Raw genomic sequence first — 16,759 nt, 5'->3', positions numbered from 1 at the left:
TGCCACACACAAAACATGTAGCTGCTTAGTCCAGATGGTTATGGTCATGCTCTTTCACCCGAATGGTCTGACTTGTCTCTTTATTGGAATTTAATCCAGGTGCAATACAGTGAGAAAAACTACACTCAGTTAACACTGCTCTCTATTAATACCACACCTAAACCACTATGCACTTTTAAACCTAAGACTTGTATTTTACAAAAATAAACATGTTTTACAAATTTCTAATCACATCCCATTCCAATAGGCAGGTTAATAGGAAAATGAAAAATAATATACAATAACTTTGCGTTTGATCTAACTCTTTTAATGTGAAAAATGCTCAGCAGTGACAGCAGTTCCTAAGCACTGACTCTTACCCTAACCATTAACACAATTCATACATTCACACTCTGATGGCTTTAATTCTTCAAAAGACTCATAAATTTTAATTTTATGTACTCATTTTCAGTTTAGAAAGCTGCATGACCGTGGCCATTTTCTGCAACATTTTAAGAGGTAGAAGTTTTAGCTGCTTTAATAAAAATTTCCATTTTATCACTTGATTACTTACAGCTTTTCAGTATTCTTACCAATGTTGTAAAGTGTGGTTAAACAGCAATGCAATTGTGAATTATTAATTGTAAATTCTGCATGGAATGGCCTACACCCCAAATCATGCTAAAATAAATAATGTTTTTGGGTTAAAAAGGTGAATTGTTCCTAATTAGAGCTAAGTAATGTTATGGTGTCCTCTAGATCTAGCCTAATTAAAAGAGCATTCCAAAGGTCAAAAGCTAATTTATATTAATAAATCATAAAGGTTCATAATTGCAGCTGGTGCATTATTTTAATTACTAATAAAAAATATGCTTTGAAAACTATTTCTCATTACCATTGTGTGAAACATTACAATCAATGTTATATTTGAAAGATTCTATTTTTACATATTCTTTTGTTCTGTTATAGTGCTTGGGTTTCAGCACCATAGGCAAATCAACTTGTGCTAATAATCTTCAACTCATGTCACAACATGTATATGATGACTACTTAAGGTAAAGGTAGCAGTGTTCTAATTAAAAGAATTATTTCCATGCACTGTGTTAGCCCTGTTGTAGCCATTTAACTCTTCTACACTATCTCTCTATATGCCAGAGTTTGAAGACAGGAGATTTGCCAAGATTTTTTTGAAGGGGAAAAAATACAAACAATTTAATGAATACTAATGAATTCAAAGTGTAGAAACAGGTGTCTACCTATAGCCCCATGTATGACCTGCTTGAATATACCACCCTAGATCTTTATCTCCATAAAGAATTTATTTTTTTTCCTGTACAAGCTGATTATTCACAACAATAGAAAGCAGCCATGCAAGTACTGGAATATTCATGTTTTCATGCAATTTGACTGGCAGTTCTGTAATTGTGGTAAGCTGCTTTGACCAAGGTTTCTATAGCAACAGCCTTACTGTCGATTCTTACCTGTTTTCTGGTCATCCATTGTACTGAGCTTAGTCTCGTCAGCTACTGTTAAAAGGTAAATGTATAATGGTTAGCCCAGTTAGTGCCCATGCCCCACATGCATCCAACATTCCTCCTGGTCTGCATACTGTTTTTTCAAGTTAGGGGACCCTAGCAATGTCATACTTCATGCAAATAAACTGCAACAGTAAGCAAACATTCTGGGTAGAAATGGCAGCAAACTAGTAACCTTCATGCAATGTCAGTCATGTTCATATCACAGGCAGATAACAGTATGTTATTTACGTTAGCACATCACAGCTAGTCAAGACAAGCCAATACCACCAACCTTACTTGTCCCCTGTTGAAGCTGGTGAATTAGGGGTTGTAGTTATGATATTCACAATTATTGTGAAGGAGTAAATCATATTAAATTTCATTATTCTGAGTAAGTAATTTTGCATGTTTAAACAATCAAAATTCACTGTTTAAGGTTACTAGATTCTGCACTTCAGAACCTAAATTCAATGGCAGAAAAATAAATGTGCTTCTTAGCAATAACTCTCAGTTTCTTCACCAGTTAAAATTATTATAGTCATAGCCTGTCTTAGCAACTGCTATTTTATAGGGCTTCTGATACAAATATTAAAACTCATGTCTCAAGCAAATGTGAGACTAGCCCCATTTTCTAATTCTGAACAAACTCTTAAAAAAAAAACAACCCTGCCTTTTTAATATCATAATCAAAATCCACCTACAAAATAAGAAATTATGAAGGATCTTTAAGGCTAATTGTATCATAATCATGTACTGAGCATAATTCTGTCTACCCATAACCACAGCATGGTATAGTTTGATGCAATTGTTCTACGTGGATTGGTAAATGCACTTTGCACTTCCATTTTCATCAGTATCATTTAGGTTTACATATAACCATATATCCAGAAGGCTACAATATTTAAATACATGGACATCTACAAGTGGTAAAAAAAATAGGCCACTTGGCCATTCATGTTAAGAATACTTTACTTCCAGTAAGTAGACATTATGTGCAGTAGTACTGCATGTAGGTGATGTGTATGGAATTACAAAATCTATATACTTACAACATGAAAATCAGGTTCAAATAAAATAATTGAAGAAATATCACTCACTACCTAGATCCATGCTTTTGGATTTTCGTGTTTTAACAAACTCCAACTGACTGGCATCTGAAAATTGCTTTGTACGCTTTTCTGACATGCTCTGGCGTCCAAAACCCTCTCGCTGGAAGGCAAGCACTGGATCAACATCTGGACTAAGAGTGCTGTAGGAAGGGAAAAAAATCATGGGAACATTTATCAAGATCACACGACCTTTCATTCTGCAGAGAAAAGCATTTATTTAGCACGTGACTTCTACAAGCAATAAAGTACACATATTTAAATAAACCACTGCAAGTAGTGAGGTACACAGACAATGGATTTTTTTTACTGTATCAAACAATTCCAGTTATAAAGTATCAAGAATTTAATCTATGAATTTTAATGAAAGAAGTATATATTTGCTATAGTATACACATACTATCAGAATGGGTACTTCAACACAAGAATAATTTGAAGGAGAATAAAATAGTTCTATTTTCTTCATGAGAAATAAATATATATTTTTAATAGCAAATTATTAGGTCTTTCTTCATCTGGTAATGCTTTCGGTAAAATATAAATAGAATCTGTCCTGTCTGATGGTCACAGACCTTTAATAAACCTCTTCAATTACAGACTTTGCATTAAAATTTCTGTCCACATGTGAAACCACTTGCAATTTTTTCACAACATCTTCTGGTTTAAACATGGGTATGACAGACAAACATATTTTTACTCATTACTTCTCTACAGAGCAAATATTTGCCACAAAGGTTCCACCACTAAACAGGAACTGGAGGTAACTGGATTCAGTTTCGACCTCTTCTGCAGGTTTCTTGTATGACCTTGGCTGAGAGAGTCAGGTCTTCAGCTAGAAGTGATCAGCATTTCACCATGCTTCATCAGAAGACTGCTGAAGATAGATTATTCATGTTCATCAAATACTGGTAGAATCACGACTGCAGCAATGCAGGCAAAATTTGGTGTGCATGCTAAACCCTACGCTTGCAATGTGTCACAATGGTCACAATGCATGTTGAAAACAATAAGAAAAACAACAAAAATGGAAAGATTGCTTACTCCTAATAATTAATATGAAAGGAACTTCACAGAAAGATCTTCCTACTCCTGGGAAAAGGGTGACTATTAAAAAGAGCCTGAAGACAAAGAATTTAGATTTCTACTTCAGCTGGCACACATTCAAAAGCATAAAATAGAGAAAAAAATTGTATTTCGCATGCTTGCTATCTATCCAATAGGAAAAAGATGCCTCATTTGATTGATGTACTTCAAGATATGAAAGTAAATATTTTATCACTGAGATCTCTACATAGGCTAAATGCCATTCAAAATACTGTATGAATTCATTATACTATTCAGTAACCTGTTTCAAAATAATTATTATCTATTTTAAGAAGAAGGTATAAGACACATCTCATACCTAGTGAGAAACAGGCAAATAACAAATTTCCAGAGAAACCAAAGTATACTTTAAGATCACACAACATGAGCATCTTTATGTAAGCTATGTATTATAATTAATAGAAACATCTTTGATCAAGAAACACTTGAGTATTAGGCACAACAGTGAAAAGTGGAAAGGAAAACTGCCAAAAGTATCAAGTACTATAAAGGATGAAAATTGCTATCTGCATTATCAGGCAACTTAGAAGAATTTCAGTCTACTAGTGGCAGATTTACAAATAATAAGATATGTGCATGTGACACACATATAATGCTTAAATCAGAGTAGGATCAGAGCTTCCATGAATAAAGTCAAAGTCAAGTGCCTTTTGACTTTAATGGCTGAGGCTCATAATGTTTTACATTTAATTATAGCAACTATTTCAGAGGTGTCTGCACAATTTAGCAACGTTTTGAAGCACACGCTTAAAAGCTCTGATGAATCAGAGCCTGAACTCAAAAATAACTATTTAGTCCTCACATTCACTCCCACAAAACATCGAAAAAATTATCTCCACATGATAGAAAGATAAAACAGACAAGGCCCATATACACTTCCAGAATTTAGAGCAGCACGATATGGAGTTGAGTAAGAACTGCCTAAGTCTGAAAACATCCTCCCAGTGACTCAACTGAACTTACAGGGTTTCAACACCTTTCATAATCAGATCATAAATGACTTTCCCAAGGCCACACAGGAGTTTCTGGCTCACTGCTAGTCAGTGCTGTCTCTAAAGGCCAGAAAAATGTGGTCTTAGTAAGTGAGAATTTTCTCTAGCAACATCTGTTAACACAGCTCATGTTAGTTAAAGATGACTGGCTTCATCTCACTAAAACAAAATGTATCCTGTGACACCTTTTTCAAAAAGGATGAATTTCTAAACTGGTTTGTTTTGGCTGTATGCTCCTTTTTTTATATGAGCTTGCTTTGATCCCTACATATTAAGTTTATAAAAAAGCTGAATATCTTTTTCATGTAAATACAGAATGCACACATATATTCAACTTCAAGTCCTAAGAACAGACTAAAACTCCAAAGTTAAAATCAGGAATTCTGGAGATTGAATCCCAGCATTTCCAATGACACCACCTTTAGGGGTTTTCTCTCTGCTTTCCTCATCTGCTCTTACCACAGCTCCCTTCCACATACACTAATTAGGGGGATTAAATATGTTTGAAGAGCATCTTGAATCCTAAAGGTACTTATTAGGACCAAAAATTATTTGTTCTCTGACATCACATATCATACCTTTTTACAGTACAAATATCTAGCCTCAAAGTAGAGTCATCAGTTTTCATGTCCTGGTTTATTTCTATTAATTACCAAAAGGTTTGCTTTAGTAATTAAGAAAGCAGCAGTTCATAGGGACTTGAATGCATGTGCATTGTCTGAAAGTATTCAAAAGTCCACACGAAGATTTGTAACTAGAAAAGCCAATGAACACAGAGGTGGAACTAATGCCCCTAAAAATGCCTCATTTCAATATTTTCAACTACATTAATAAAAGACAGAAGGTGAATTTAGCACAAGTCATTAAGCAGTGCCAAATGCAATTTACTATATTCTAGCATACTTAACAAATAAGATTTCTGGAATGACAGCTGATCCTTAAAAGAATGTAACCGTCTTCTGACCCTCACTGTTATTAAAATTCCACTTATTAATCCTGTCTTATTGCCCCTTTGTTTTCATAACATTTTCATCAAGGATTAGGGAGATATTGTGAGGCTGGAAAAGCTTACATTTTCTTCTGTGATTCAGAACAGCTGCCATTCCTGTTTGGATAACCCTTCATCCCTATTCTTAGTTTTACCCTTGTGCCTTCCAGCCAAATCATACAATGCACCTTCATTTTACAAGTCTTCCTTCATCCATTAGCAGCAGGAAATTAATGCAACAATCTAATTCTATTGCTATTTACTTTTTTACAAATAGAATACATTAAGTATTGAGGCACTGCACTGATCTGCTCTTTTAAGTGCAATTGTATCTGAAGACCTTTACAATTTCTCATAAAGACACACATTTAAAGGTTTTCAGCATGATCAGTTCCACAATATCTAATCTCTATTTTCTTTACTGTTACTTTCATTTTCAAAGAAGTATATGAATAGCAAGACATGCTGCAGAAGTAAATGTAAAAGCATCTGCAGGTTTCAAATGGGCTCTTACTTTATGCTGTAGGATTTTGCTCATATTCAGCCAAAAATTTCTCTCAGCAATAAGCTGTTATGTGCAGCCTTGAGAACTATTCTATTTAAATGTCTCAGATTCTCAGCTCTAAAAGCTTTTACAAAAGACAGATGGACTTTTCAAGGGCCCAAATTACAGCTATGACTTGTCCAAGGTAAGAGCTCCAGCATTAAAAAAAATAGCAAATGGGGATAAAAAAGAAAGAAGTTACCTTTTAATACAATCATTAAAACAGTTCTTAAAATACAGAACTCAATTTCTGGGCATAAGATGAAATAAACTAATATAAAGCAAAGAAGCAGCTGACAGGTGCATATCAGCTGGCAAGTGTCATTGCTGGTTTGCTGACACATTCATAACAGGCTTAAGAGACAAGAAAAATAAGAAAATTCATATACTTCACACCATTTGTGGTAATTATCTAGCTTCAAGAAGTGGCAGTGTACAGGGGTGGGCTTTTATTTTATTATTACTATAGATAATTACAGGACTTGCAAATTAAATCTTAGATCTGTATTAATTGTACTAACTAAGCAATAAACAGTATTTCTTTGCTGGGAATCTGAGCAAGTCAATAATGGAGCCCAATGCATTTCTCATGAAGACTGTTGTGTTAAAACATATTAAAGTAATTAGCCAGTCAACCTAAGATTCACATACATTATTTTTGCTGGAGATTAACCATATAAAGTTACTTTCTGCAGGTTTAAATGTGGAACTACTAAAGTACAATGCCTTTGCATGATCATTACAAATCCTAATATGATCTTCATGCATCATGATGAAATGTTCTTGTTGCACAAGCATTAACACTAGGGAGAAATAAGGATCTGCCTTGACCTCTACCCAGATTTTAATGTACATTATTAGGAAAAGTAAGTAAGTATACAGAAGTATTAAAAGGCTCCTAGATGTATATAGGAATATAAAAATAATTTTTTTTTTTACAGACGTGGAAAAAATTTCCAATAGGAGTTATTCTGTTATCTTTCATAAACTCAAGTGCTTTAATTTATCAAAGTTTTTTTTTCTTTTTTTTTTTTTTTTAAAAAAAAGCACTAGCTCAGTTCTCAATTATATTAATATGAAATTATCAAATAAACACAGCTATATACTGATTTGGTTGTAATAACAATAGTAACATTTCCACTAATGTGCTTTGAAAGACCATAAAACTGCAACCAGAAATAGGTCTAACAAATTATCTGTACAGACTTCCTGAAACAGAGACTTTGAAACTAGCAAACTAGTTACTTTGAAACTAGCAAAATTTAAATTTAATAAGAAAAAAAAAATTAGCAGTAGCCAAAAGTTAAACTGAAAAAAATGCATAACTGCAGTTGTCTCTTTTTTCCTTCCACTAACCCCTGTTCTTACCAGTCTGTTGATTCATTAATTGCAGCTTTAGCCCATCCACCAGCATCAACAGTGCCAAATCCAACATCATCATGGGAGCTGGATGACGACTGGTCAGAGAGATGAGGAGGGAGTACTGACAGCCTGTCATCTTCAATAATGACAGTGTCATCTTGGGGCATATTCACTGTTGGAGACAGCTGATATTTACCTGAACAATGAAAGGGACAAAAAAATAAGCAATTGCAGAGAGCAACTTGGATAATACATAATCACAGATGATAAAACATTATGTCAAAGTACAATGTTACTGATAACAACACAGATAATAAAATTAACTACCTCTCATTTTATATATATATTCCTATGCAAAGGTCTGGAAAATAATACACATTAGTTCTATCTGTAGCCTACTGGAAGATCATCTCAGAATTGAACAGGTTGAGGTTTGAAAAGACTTCTTATCTGATTCAACCCTCCCTGCTCAACCAGGGGCACTTACAGCGACTTGCCCAAGAACCTGACTAAACAGCTTTTGAATATTTCTATTCCACCATCTCTTTGGCCAATCTGTGCCACTACTTGGTCATGCACACAGAGTCAAAAAGTGTTTCCTGACATTCGGAGGAAACTTCCCATGTTTCCTGTATGTCCATTGTCTCAGGTTCTGTCTCTAGGAACCATTAATTTGAAGCAAGATATGGCAGTGTCTCAGCAGATGCTGTCTTCTCTTTCATCAAATCATTTGTCAGAAAATTAATTCAACAGGGACCAACAGAGCTCATCACTTCTCCTGAACAATCTTGCCCTCATAAAATTTGTCTGACAGCAACTGGAACCCTTGAAACCCTTAAATAATGCCTCCACAAAGGTAAGAATTGTGAAAGGTGATAACAACTCATGGCTAAAGACAAGTTATTCAAAATTTTCATTCTTTCCTTTAAAAAAAATCTGGAGGGCATAGATGTAAAACTTGGAAAAAAAATTACTTCATTGTGTTACCACTAAATTTAAAGTCATTTTAATATTTCTGTTCAAATGCTTAAACCAGAGCCATCACATACATGGAAGAGACATAATAAAGACTCAAACATTATTCTTTGTTCAATAGCAGATTCATTGGGACAGTTTTTGACAGCAGTAAAGAATTATATTTAGAGGATTCTTACAAACTAACAAAACACTGTTTTCCAAGTACAAACCACTTTTAATGTGCATATAAATATTATCAACCCACTACTGCTACTGCTTTTACAGGGATAAATATATACACATAGTCATGTTTTCCAGTAATCATTTCAATGCATAAGATAATTTTCAAACTGCTGGCTAAAAAGCAGAAGCAAATTTTAACCTATAGGAAACTTTTTTCCATGAAAACAGACTAGGAAGCTAAATCAAAAAGAATATTTTCAGTGCAAAACTTTGTGACATAAATCTGGTTTCAACCGAATAAATCTGGTTTTCAGCATACATATATGAGATAGAGTTGGAAGGATGGGGACTATATAATACCATTTGGACAACAGTAGAAATATAGAATTATCACCAAGTAAATTTTAGTTTGGAGCAAAGGTTTTGGGTTTTTTTATAGTGTGTAGAAACATGACACTAAAATTTTGTCTAAGTAAAATAGAGATTTGCAAGTCTGGATGAAGATTATTTATTTATGTTGGGTAATGGCTAATTATTATGACTCTTTCATATGAGCTGCACATTATTTTTTGTCATAGAATATCTTTAAAAATATTTTTGCCTCCTGGATAGTGATGCTCTACTTAAAAAGATCTGTCATTTAAAATGTTTGCTTCTAACTCTCACTATGCACTACATTAATTCTAATAAATGATCAAAACATTATGTGAATTTTATTCCAGAAAATGCTTCATCATACTAAAACAATTAGAAAATTGTCACATCTCATGAAAAGAAAAGCACTAACTTAATCAACCATTAATCTGAAAACACTGTTATTCAAAAACTATGATGCACTACACTAATAATATATACCAAAACTTTCATAGCAATTACATAAGCTGTTTCTATGGACACATCAAATATTTTCACACTTTATTTTTCCTACAGATATGGAAAAATTGTGTAGAAATAGGAGAAAATTCCTCTTTTCTTTTTCTGGGAACACTCAGTTACCATCACTACCCATGCTTGCTAGTATTAGAAAAAAGAAAAAAAAAAGCCTTATATATAAAGAGATAGCTAAAATCATTATTGCACTAGATTTTGTATAGCTTTCTGAAGTGTGTGTGTGTGTGTGTGTGTCTGAAACTGGCTTCAGAAAAAAATAATTGAAGAAGGCTGAAGACATGGATGGAAGAAAAAGGTATTGCATGGTGAACATCTCATCACTGTCAACCTAAAATTAATGTGTTCATTTTGCATAACAGCTGATACTTTGCCCAGCAATAGCTTCTTTGATGGACAGGTTAATGTTTAGCCTGGTAATGTACTTCTCTCCAAACATAATGCCTACAAGACTGTTAACTTTGTAGTTAATAACGTCTCCAAAGAATTGATTGTGAAAAGGTATAACCTTATGGCATTCGGCAGATTGAACTTCCCATTTGAGAGGCTACAGTAATTCCGTAACATTTTTTACTTTTCACTACCCTTCTTTACATCTGACAAGGGTGTCGACTGACATTTTAATAGTCGCTTTGGAATTTAGGAGAAAATTCATCTGACGTGCCTAAGCTTTTCAGTGTAGATCAAGCTAAAAACAAGTGAAAGGCTTCACCTCCAGCAGATGGCTAGGCAGACCACAGCAATGGACTTCATTCCATAGTAGAGAGCTCAGCTGAAATGGGCAGAATTTACCCTTGGAGAAAGCAGTTCTCTAACAGTTGTGAGAAACATTACAACGAAACAGAAAAGAGCTTCAAACCTAGTAAGCATTGGTATATTTGACTGATCTACAAATCTAAGACATTGCTCAAGCTGTCTACAAACCTCTCTGAGACAATAATTTTCCTGAGGGCCAGAAAAGTGCTTTAAAATTTAGACTATGAGTGCAGTTCAGGTCCAGTTTTGCATATATAAATTTAATTTCAACAAGGTAATCCATAATAATATGTAGTATTTTGGACAGTGTAATAAGGAAGGGAAAACATTCTCCCTTTCAATTGTGTCTCACCTCAGGACAATGAGGCTCCAATTTCTTGAACAAGTAGCCAATCTAAACAAGTGAAACCTGAGGGCAATAACAAACTAAGAGGAGCTGCCATCTGTCTCTGCTCAAAAGGAAGTCTGTGAGAACCAGTACCAAATGGGTGGTTTCCAGGTTTATGAGGACTTTCTGCTTAGAAGGAAAAACATGCCAAAGAGCAACACTTCGAACCTATAATAGTATAGATGTATAATAAACCAGAATATAATTTGGACCTGAATTAAACAAACAACATAATCTTCTCCAAAAAAACCCTAAGCATACACACTACATGACATTAACAACAGGCTGATTTGTAAAGAACGCAACTACTTAAGGTCCTTTTACATCTTGAAGACCTCTGAAGTATGGTTAATGTGTTTGCTGTAATAACTTGGTTTACATCCTATACTGCATTCTCATGGTAATGTATCTGGCTTGGCTGTAGGGTTTTGCCATTGTTTTCTCTTAAAAGAAGATGTAAGAAATCTGTTGAACACCCTTATGATGTGTTCAAAATGAAGCATGGCTTCATGCAAGACTCTCATAAGTGTTTTGATATCATCTGATTCAGACTGATGGTACAGTTCAAGCCTCTTTCATGAGTGGAGAGCCTTTCCATAACAAGGAATTCCTAACCTTCCTGACACACAAATCACCAACAGCCAACCTGTGATGAATAATGAAATATTAATCAAAGTAATAAAAAAAATAAATAAGAGAAATTATAATACAAATAGTGTTGGTGATGATGATGATGATAGTAGTGAGACTTCCTATAGGAGGGATGAAGAGAATTGTGGACAGAGAAATTAGAATTTCTATAGATGGTTCATATATTTATTTTTCACTTACAACATATTTGTCCCCAGCAATATACTGAGCTTTGGCAAAACTTCCCATAGACACTCACATCATCTAATTTTCCAAGCTAATAGAGGCAGGATTGGGAATACATGTGTGGGGAACAGCTAAGGACAAAAATGTCTTCCACTATATCCAGGCTTTGGATCTGAAGAGAGTGCTCAGCTCTGACAAGACAATTGTAGCAGACCACCATGTTCTGCTGAGATTCCTGGCTGGGGATCTGCATTCTGCTTGTAAAGGGTTATTTTTATTTCATCGACACATGCACTCGACATTTCTAGCTAAATTTTTTTCAGTAGTGCTTCCTCCTGATTCTATCCTGAAGATAGCAATTATTTATCTACAGAACAAAGCATTTCCTGTTGTGCAGGAACTATGATATTTTCTAAGTTCTGGGGTATCCTACAGGATGAAAAGCAGATTTAGTGCAAGTAACTGTTATTCTGTGTACCCCCTGATAAATAACTTCTGTTTAATCACCATTACCAGTAAAACCCACCATATTCATAAAAAAAATATCAGCAACTAGAAGAGATGAAAGAGTACATTATACTAAGATGTTTGTCAAGTTAGAAAAATTTACATAGACAGCAGCTATGTATTTGTGTTCTGCAAAACTCAGGAGCATAATGGATGATATAGAAGAGTGGTGTGTCAGAAGATACTTGAATTTTTAATCATAGAGCCAAGAAAACAAGCATAACACTGTTTTTATTTTGAATGTACTAGCAACATGCAAACTGAAAATATTAAAAATAAACAAACACAGGGGTTTATTATAGCCAATTAATTCTTAGAATAGAAGACCCAATTCTTACAAATAAATCTCTTAGTAAAAAAAAAAATCATCATTCTCTGAATAGAGAAAGTTGTATCACCTCTCCATCAGAATTTTCAGTGAATTATTATCAAGTGAAAAAAACTTAAGAAAATATATAATAGCAATAACAATCTAGAAAGGTAGATCAACATAAGAACCGTCAGAAACATTAAAAGATTTTTGTAGCCTTCTTGCAGTAAGCAAACATTATTTTCCATAATTTAAATCATGTTCTGAAATTGTTTTTTAATTCCTACTCTCAGTAAGGCTCTGACAACCAGTTCATGCTGTCAGTTATAGACTGAAAGAGTAAGGAAATTGTCTTAAATACCTTTCCTAAAAATTGTGTTAGATATATTTAAAAGAAACAGAAGTTTTGTTCCAACTTAAGCAATGACTGAAATGATCTGGCATTTTCCAGACCTTGACACTATCATTTTTGAATCATTTAGCTCAGAAAGACAACACGAAATCCAACAGTTGAATCCAATAGCAAAAGAAGCAGAAAGACCTACTCCTTCACACATGATTTGAAACTGTGACCTCACCACAAAAAACTGAGAGCACTAGAAGTTTCCATAGTTAAATCCATTGAGGGGTAGATAAAAAGGCATCAGGTGATTCAGAGACTCTGGAAGTCAGAGGACTCCTTGATATGAGGAGAGCACTCAAGAGAATCCACACTGCATAAAGCCCTCCTGTTGGCTTGCTCTCATGCTCAGGACCAGCATGGGAAGGTACAGACCTGCAGTCTTTCTCTGTTAGATTGTACTTAGGACTAATACTCCTTTTTAGGCCAATTTTCAAGAGAGGAAAAAAACCCTGGAAGAGTCACGTAGCACCACATGTACACTCTCAGGAAAATTAAAACAAAACAAAACAAAACTGAATTTTGTTCTCACTGACAATGTAATTGGGACAGGAATTTTACTGTAATAGTAATAGTAATTGTATTGTAATAGTTGCATAGTAAATGATTGAGTCTTTTAAAAATTAGCTAATCTAAAACAAGCAACTGCACCTATCTCTCCTAACAGGTAATACCTCTGTGTTGTATGGCACTGCAAGAAAATCTGCATGCAATAACATCACTAATTATTATAAACACTGCAGTTTTAACTTAGTGGTAGTGATTAATTTGGAAAAATAAGCATATTAGAAAACCAACTGCTATGTAAAAACTGGATTTAAATGTGACAGCTCTGTGAAGCTGCCATGATTAAAAAAGGGAATGACCCAGTCCTAGCAACACTAGTTTTCAATTATGTTGGACTAGAGCATATTTACTATGAAGTTCAGGCACAATTTGATTTTCCATGTGCTTCCAACTAAAGTATTAATGGATTTAAGTCACAATTAACCAATTTCCTACATAGTTCCTTGTTTCTGAAAGCAATACAGAAAATAGTGATTCAGAGGAAATCAAAACATTAACTTCAGGTGATAAAACACTCACAAAATGCAAGATGTTTTGGGTTAGGTTTTTTTTCCTCTATGTCTACATTGCAGTGGTATCCAAAAGCATTAGATTTTAAGAGCTTTGGAAATAATACAATTTTTTTTGCTTTTGTTGAAATGTCAGCCTCTTGCTGCTGCTAAAGGGATGATACCAGTCTGATGAACCACTAGTTCTGTTCTGCATGGCAAATCCTATGTTCCTTTGATGTGGAAGTAAACTGCACTGCTGACACACATACACACAGACTCTCTCAGGGTTTCTTCTCCTATCACTGGGCAAAGTGTTTAAGCAGTATCTTGGTAACGCCTGGATGAGCTCTATGTGTAAATCCTCTGCAACACTGATGGAAAAAAAAAGAAGTCTGGGCTTTGCAAATATTTTAACTAACATCTTGACACTACCTAGAATAATGCTTAAGACTTCAAATTATTTTATAATTTCTTAAATTTGTCAGTAAATAAATAGGTTTTCTTTAAATTGTTCTCTTTAGGAGTGTATGACTTTGGTTGAAAAGTTTTCATGCTTCCTTGATTCCCAGGAATAAAATTTTTCTTACAAGCTGCACAAAATGTAAGGCAATGGAAGAGAATATGATTTATTTCTAACTACTATTGCCAAAATGCATAAAAAAATACAACAGATTTAACTGATGAATATTTTAAATAGTAAATTTGTGGATTTTCAGAGAGTAATTACCACAAATTAAAAGGAAACAACCCCAAAGCAGAGTGAAAAACATACACAAACTATTGACTGGAAAAGAGCCTAAGTGGTGGATTTTCATTTTCTAAGGGTGAAAACTCAAGGAATTAAAAACTAAGTCCAGCCTTGCTTCCTATCAAGTTTATAGCAGCATCTTCTAATATATTCTCTGTGTCAAGCACACTAAAAGAAGTCAAAGATTTAGCGGCCACATCTTATGTTTAAAACTTGCGATTCAAGCAAGGAATTATCGTGTCTTCTGTCAGGAGCTATTTTCATCAAACTGCTTTTTGTGTTTAAATTTGAAAATCCTTTCAAACTAATTCCATCCTAGTCAGTAAATCTGACCACTCCTATGGCAAGTCAAATCTTTATTACCTAGCTCTGTACATTGGAAGCTGAAGTGCTGCAGAGCAGCCTCTAATAACCTCATTATCTGCTGGGGCCATGCAGATGCTACAGCACAGAATCTACACAAGGGATGCTTAAAATTAGTTATGACATTTTAAAATTGGTGTCTCACAAAGCAAAAATTCAAATTCGTTAAATGCCTTAATAAGCACAAATGGTGCAATTTTCCCTTCCTTATTTTTGTACTTTAGTATGACTGAAATAGAGGAGAAGAAATACTGAAATTAATTATAATTTATCATAAGTCCATGCAAATGAAGACTCAACATGGACACTAGGTCAACCAGTAATTTATTGTCCCTGATAAGACAATGAAAATCTATAATGCTCCTGCTATTTTTCTACTACCTGCCATGGGATATGAAATTCACTTTATAATTCCACTTATTGACTTTCTTTCTAAAAGTAAGTATCCGAAAGGCTTGCATAAACAATTTTAAGGTACATTTTAATTTGGTTGGTGCAGCCTCCTCACTCCTCAGTTCCAACATGTGTAATACATTAATCACCTTTCAATGAATCACAGAGAGGAATAAAAACATGTCCCAATTAGCAGAGCTGATCTGACTCACCCATTATCCTACTGAGTGCTGCGTTCCTCGTGGGTGACTCGCTGAGCCCCTCAATCCCACCATAAAGAGAGTGGGAAATCCTCCGTTCCCGGTCATCCAGCAGAGTCTCAATAGGCAGCTCTGGCCCAGAGGGGCTCCCAGGTGACTCCAACTGCACAGAGAGAGGAAAATTAGTACCCAGGGTCCATTTAGCAGCATGGGAGAACTGTAACAACTCGCCTAAGGCCTAGACCTGTCTGGACACACAATGAGCAAAAACTTCTCACCCTGGACAAATATAATTTGCAGTGACAGCTCTGCTTAATGACCAACTTTCTAAGCCACTTTACTCTGCACCTCCCATGGTGCCCTGTCAAATTTCAAATCCTTCAGGAGAAAATGTGTGAAAAAAACCATTGTATTTTGTTGCAATTGTTGGATATTTGTTGGATAATTTCTTAAACAGACACTTTTCGCCTTTTTCAACATTATAGGGCAGACAGCTGGGCCATGGTTCCACTCTGACAGCCTGTCAGAACAAGGCTCCTGTCAGGAACGCAGAGCAGGAACTCCATTTGGGCTGATGGCATTTTTTGAAGTGGTGCAATTTGCTTCCAAATGTAATCATCTTGGAAACCCCCAGGAAATCCCATCACGCATATTAGTAACCAATATGTAAATGCTTAAAGATTTTGTAATTAGAGAGGGAAAGGAAAAAAGGAAGTCTGTCTCCAAACTAATTTTTTTTTCCTATCCTACTTATGATGAGTTCTTTGCTCTGCCTTTCCTGGCCACAGGATACAGAGACTTCACATATTTTATTCAGCTTGGGAACTTCCCTGATCCCTGGCACTGCTCCAGCATTCTGGCAGAGCCACAAAAAACAAGTGACAAAGCCTGAGGTGTCCCCTCCACTCCAGCCCCCATCTCACTGAGCTATTGGTCCTGGCCCAACATGACTCCAGGCAGACCTCCCTGGGGCATTAAGAGGTAGGTGACCAGGTAGGTGTCAGAAGCAGCAATGGAGAACTGCTTGGCCACATGCACAGGGTGCACATACAGCTGCCTCCCCACCCTAGCGGACTTCCATGAGAAGGCTCCATCCCATTAGCTATAGGCTTCTCCACTGCTAACAGGGCCATTGGGAGCAAGAACAAGCATCCAGGAACTCGCCAGTCAGCTCAGATGCTAAATTTGTCAGCATCCAGA

The 16,759-nt window shown here is 35.2% G+C and overlaps 1 protein-coding gene across 11 annotated transcripts in view; it reads right to left on the bottom strand.

Moving 5' to 3' along the window:
- PARD3 (par-3 family cell polarity regulator) overlaps positions 1-16,759 on the bottom strand; it is a 435,816-nt gene that overhangs the window by 149,440 nt on the left and 269,617 nt on the right. For 6 of the 11 annotated variants that reach the window (XM_008503892.2, XM_030444951.1, XM_008503894.2 and 3 more), the window contains 4 exons: positions 15,572-15,722; positions 7,599-7,788; positions 2,594-2,745; positions 1,461-1,505 (listed from right to left, as the gene is read on the bottom strand). In XM_008503892.2, the coding sequence (XP_008502114.1) occupies positions 1,461-1,505; positions 2,594-2,745; positions 7,599-7,788; positions 15,572-15,722 (538 nt within the window). The remainder of the gene's footprint in view (positions 1-1,460; positions 1,506-2,593; positions 2,746-7,598; positions 7,789-15,571; positions 15,723-16,759) is intronic. The other 5 variants (XM_008503893.2, XM_030444953.1, XM_030444949.1 and 2 more) reach the window with 3 other exon arrangements.

The sequence above is a fragment of the Calypte anna genome, chromosome 2 (assembly GCF_003957555.1).
Source record: "Calypte anna isolate BGI_N300 chromosome 2, bCalAnn1_v1.p, whole genome shotgun sequence".
NCBI lineage: Eukaryota > Metazoa > Chordata > Aves > Apodiformes > Trochilidae > Calypte > Calypte anna.
The sequence above is the reverse complement of the archived record's forward strand: the minus strand, read 5'-3'. Positions and strand labels throughout refer to the sequence as shown.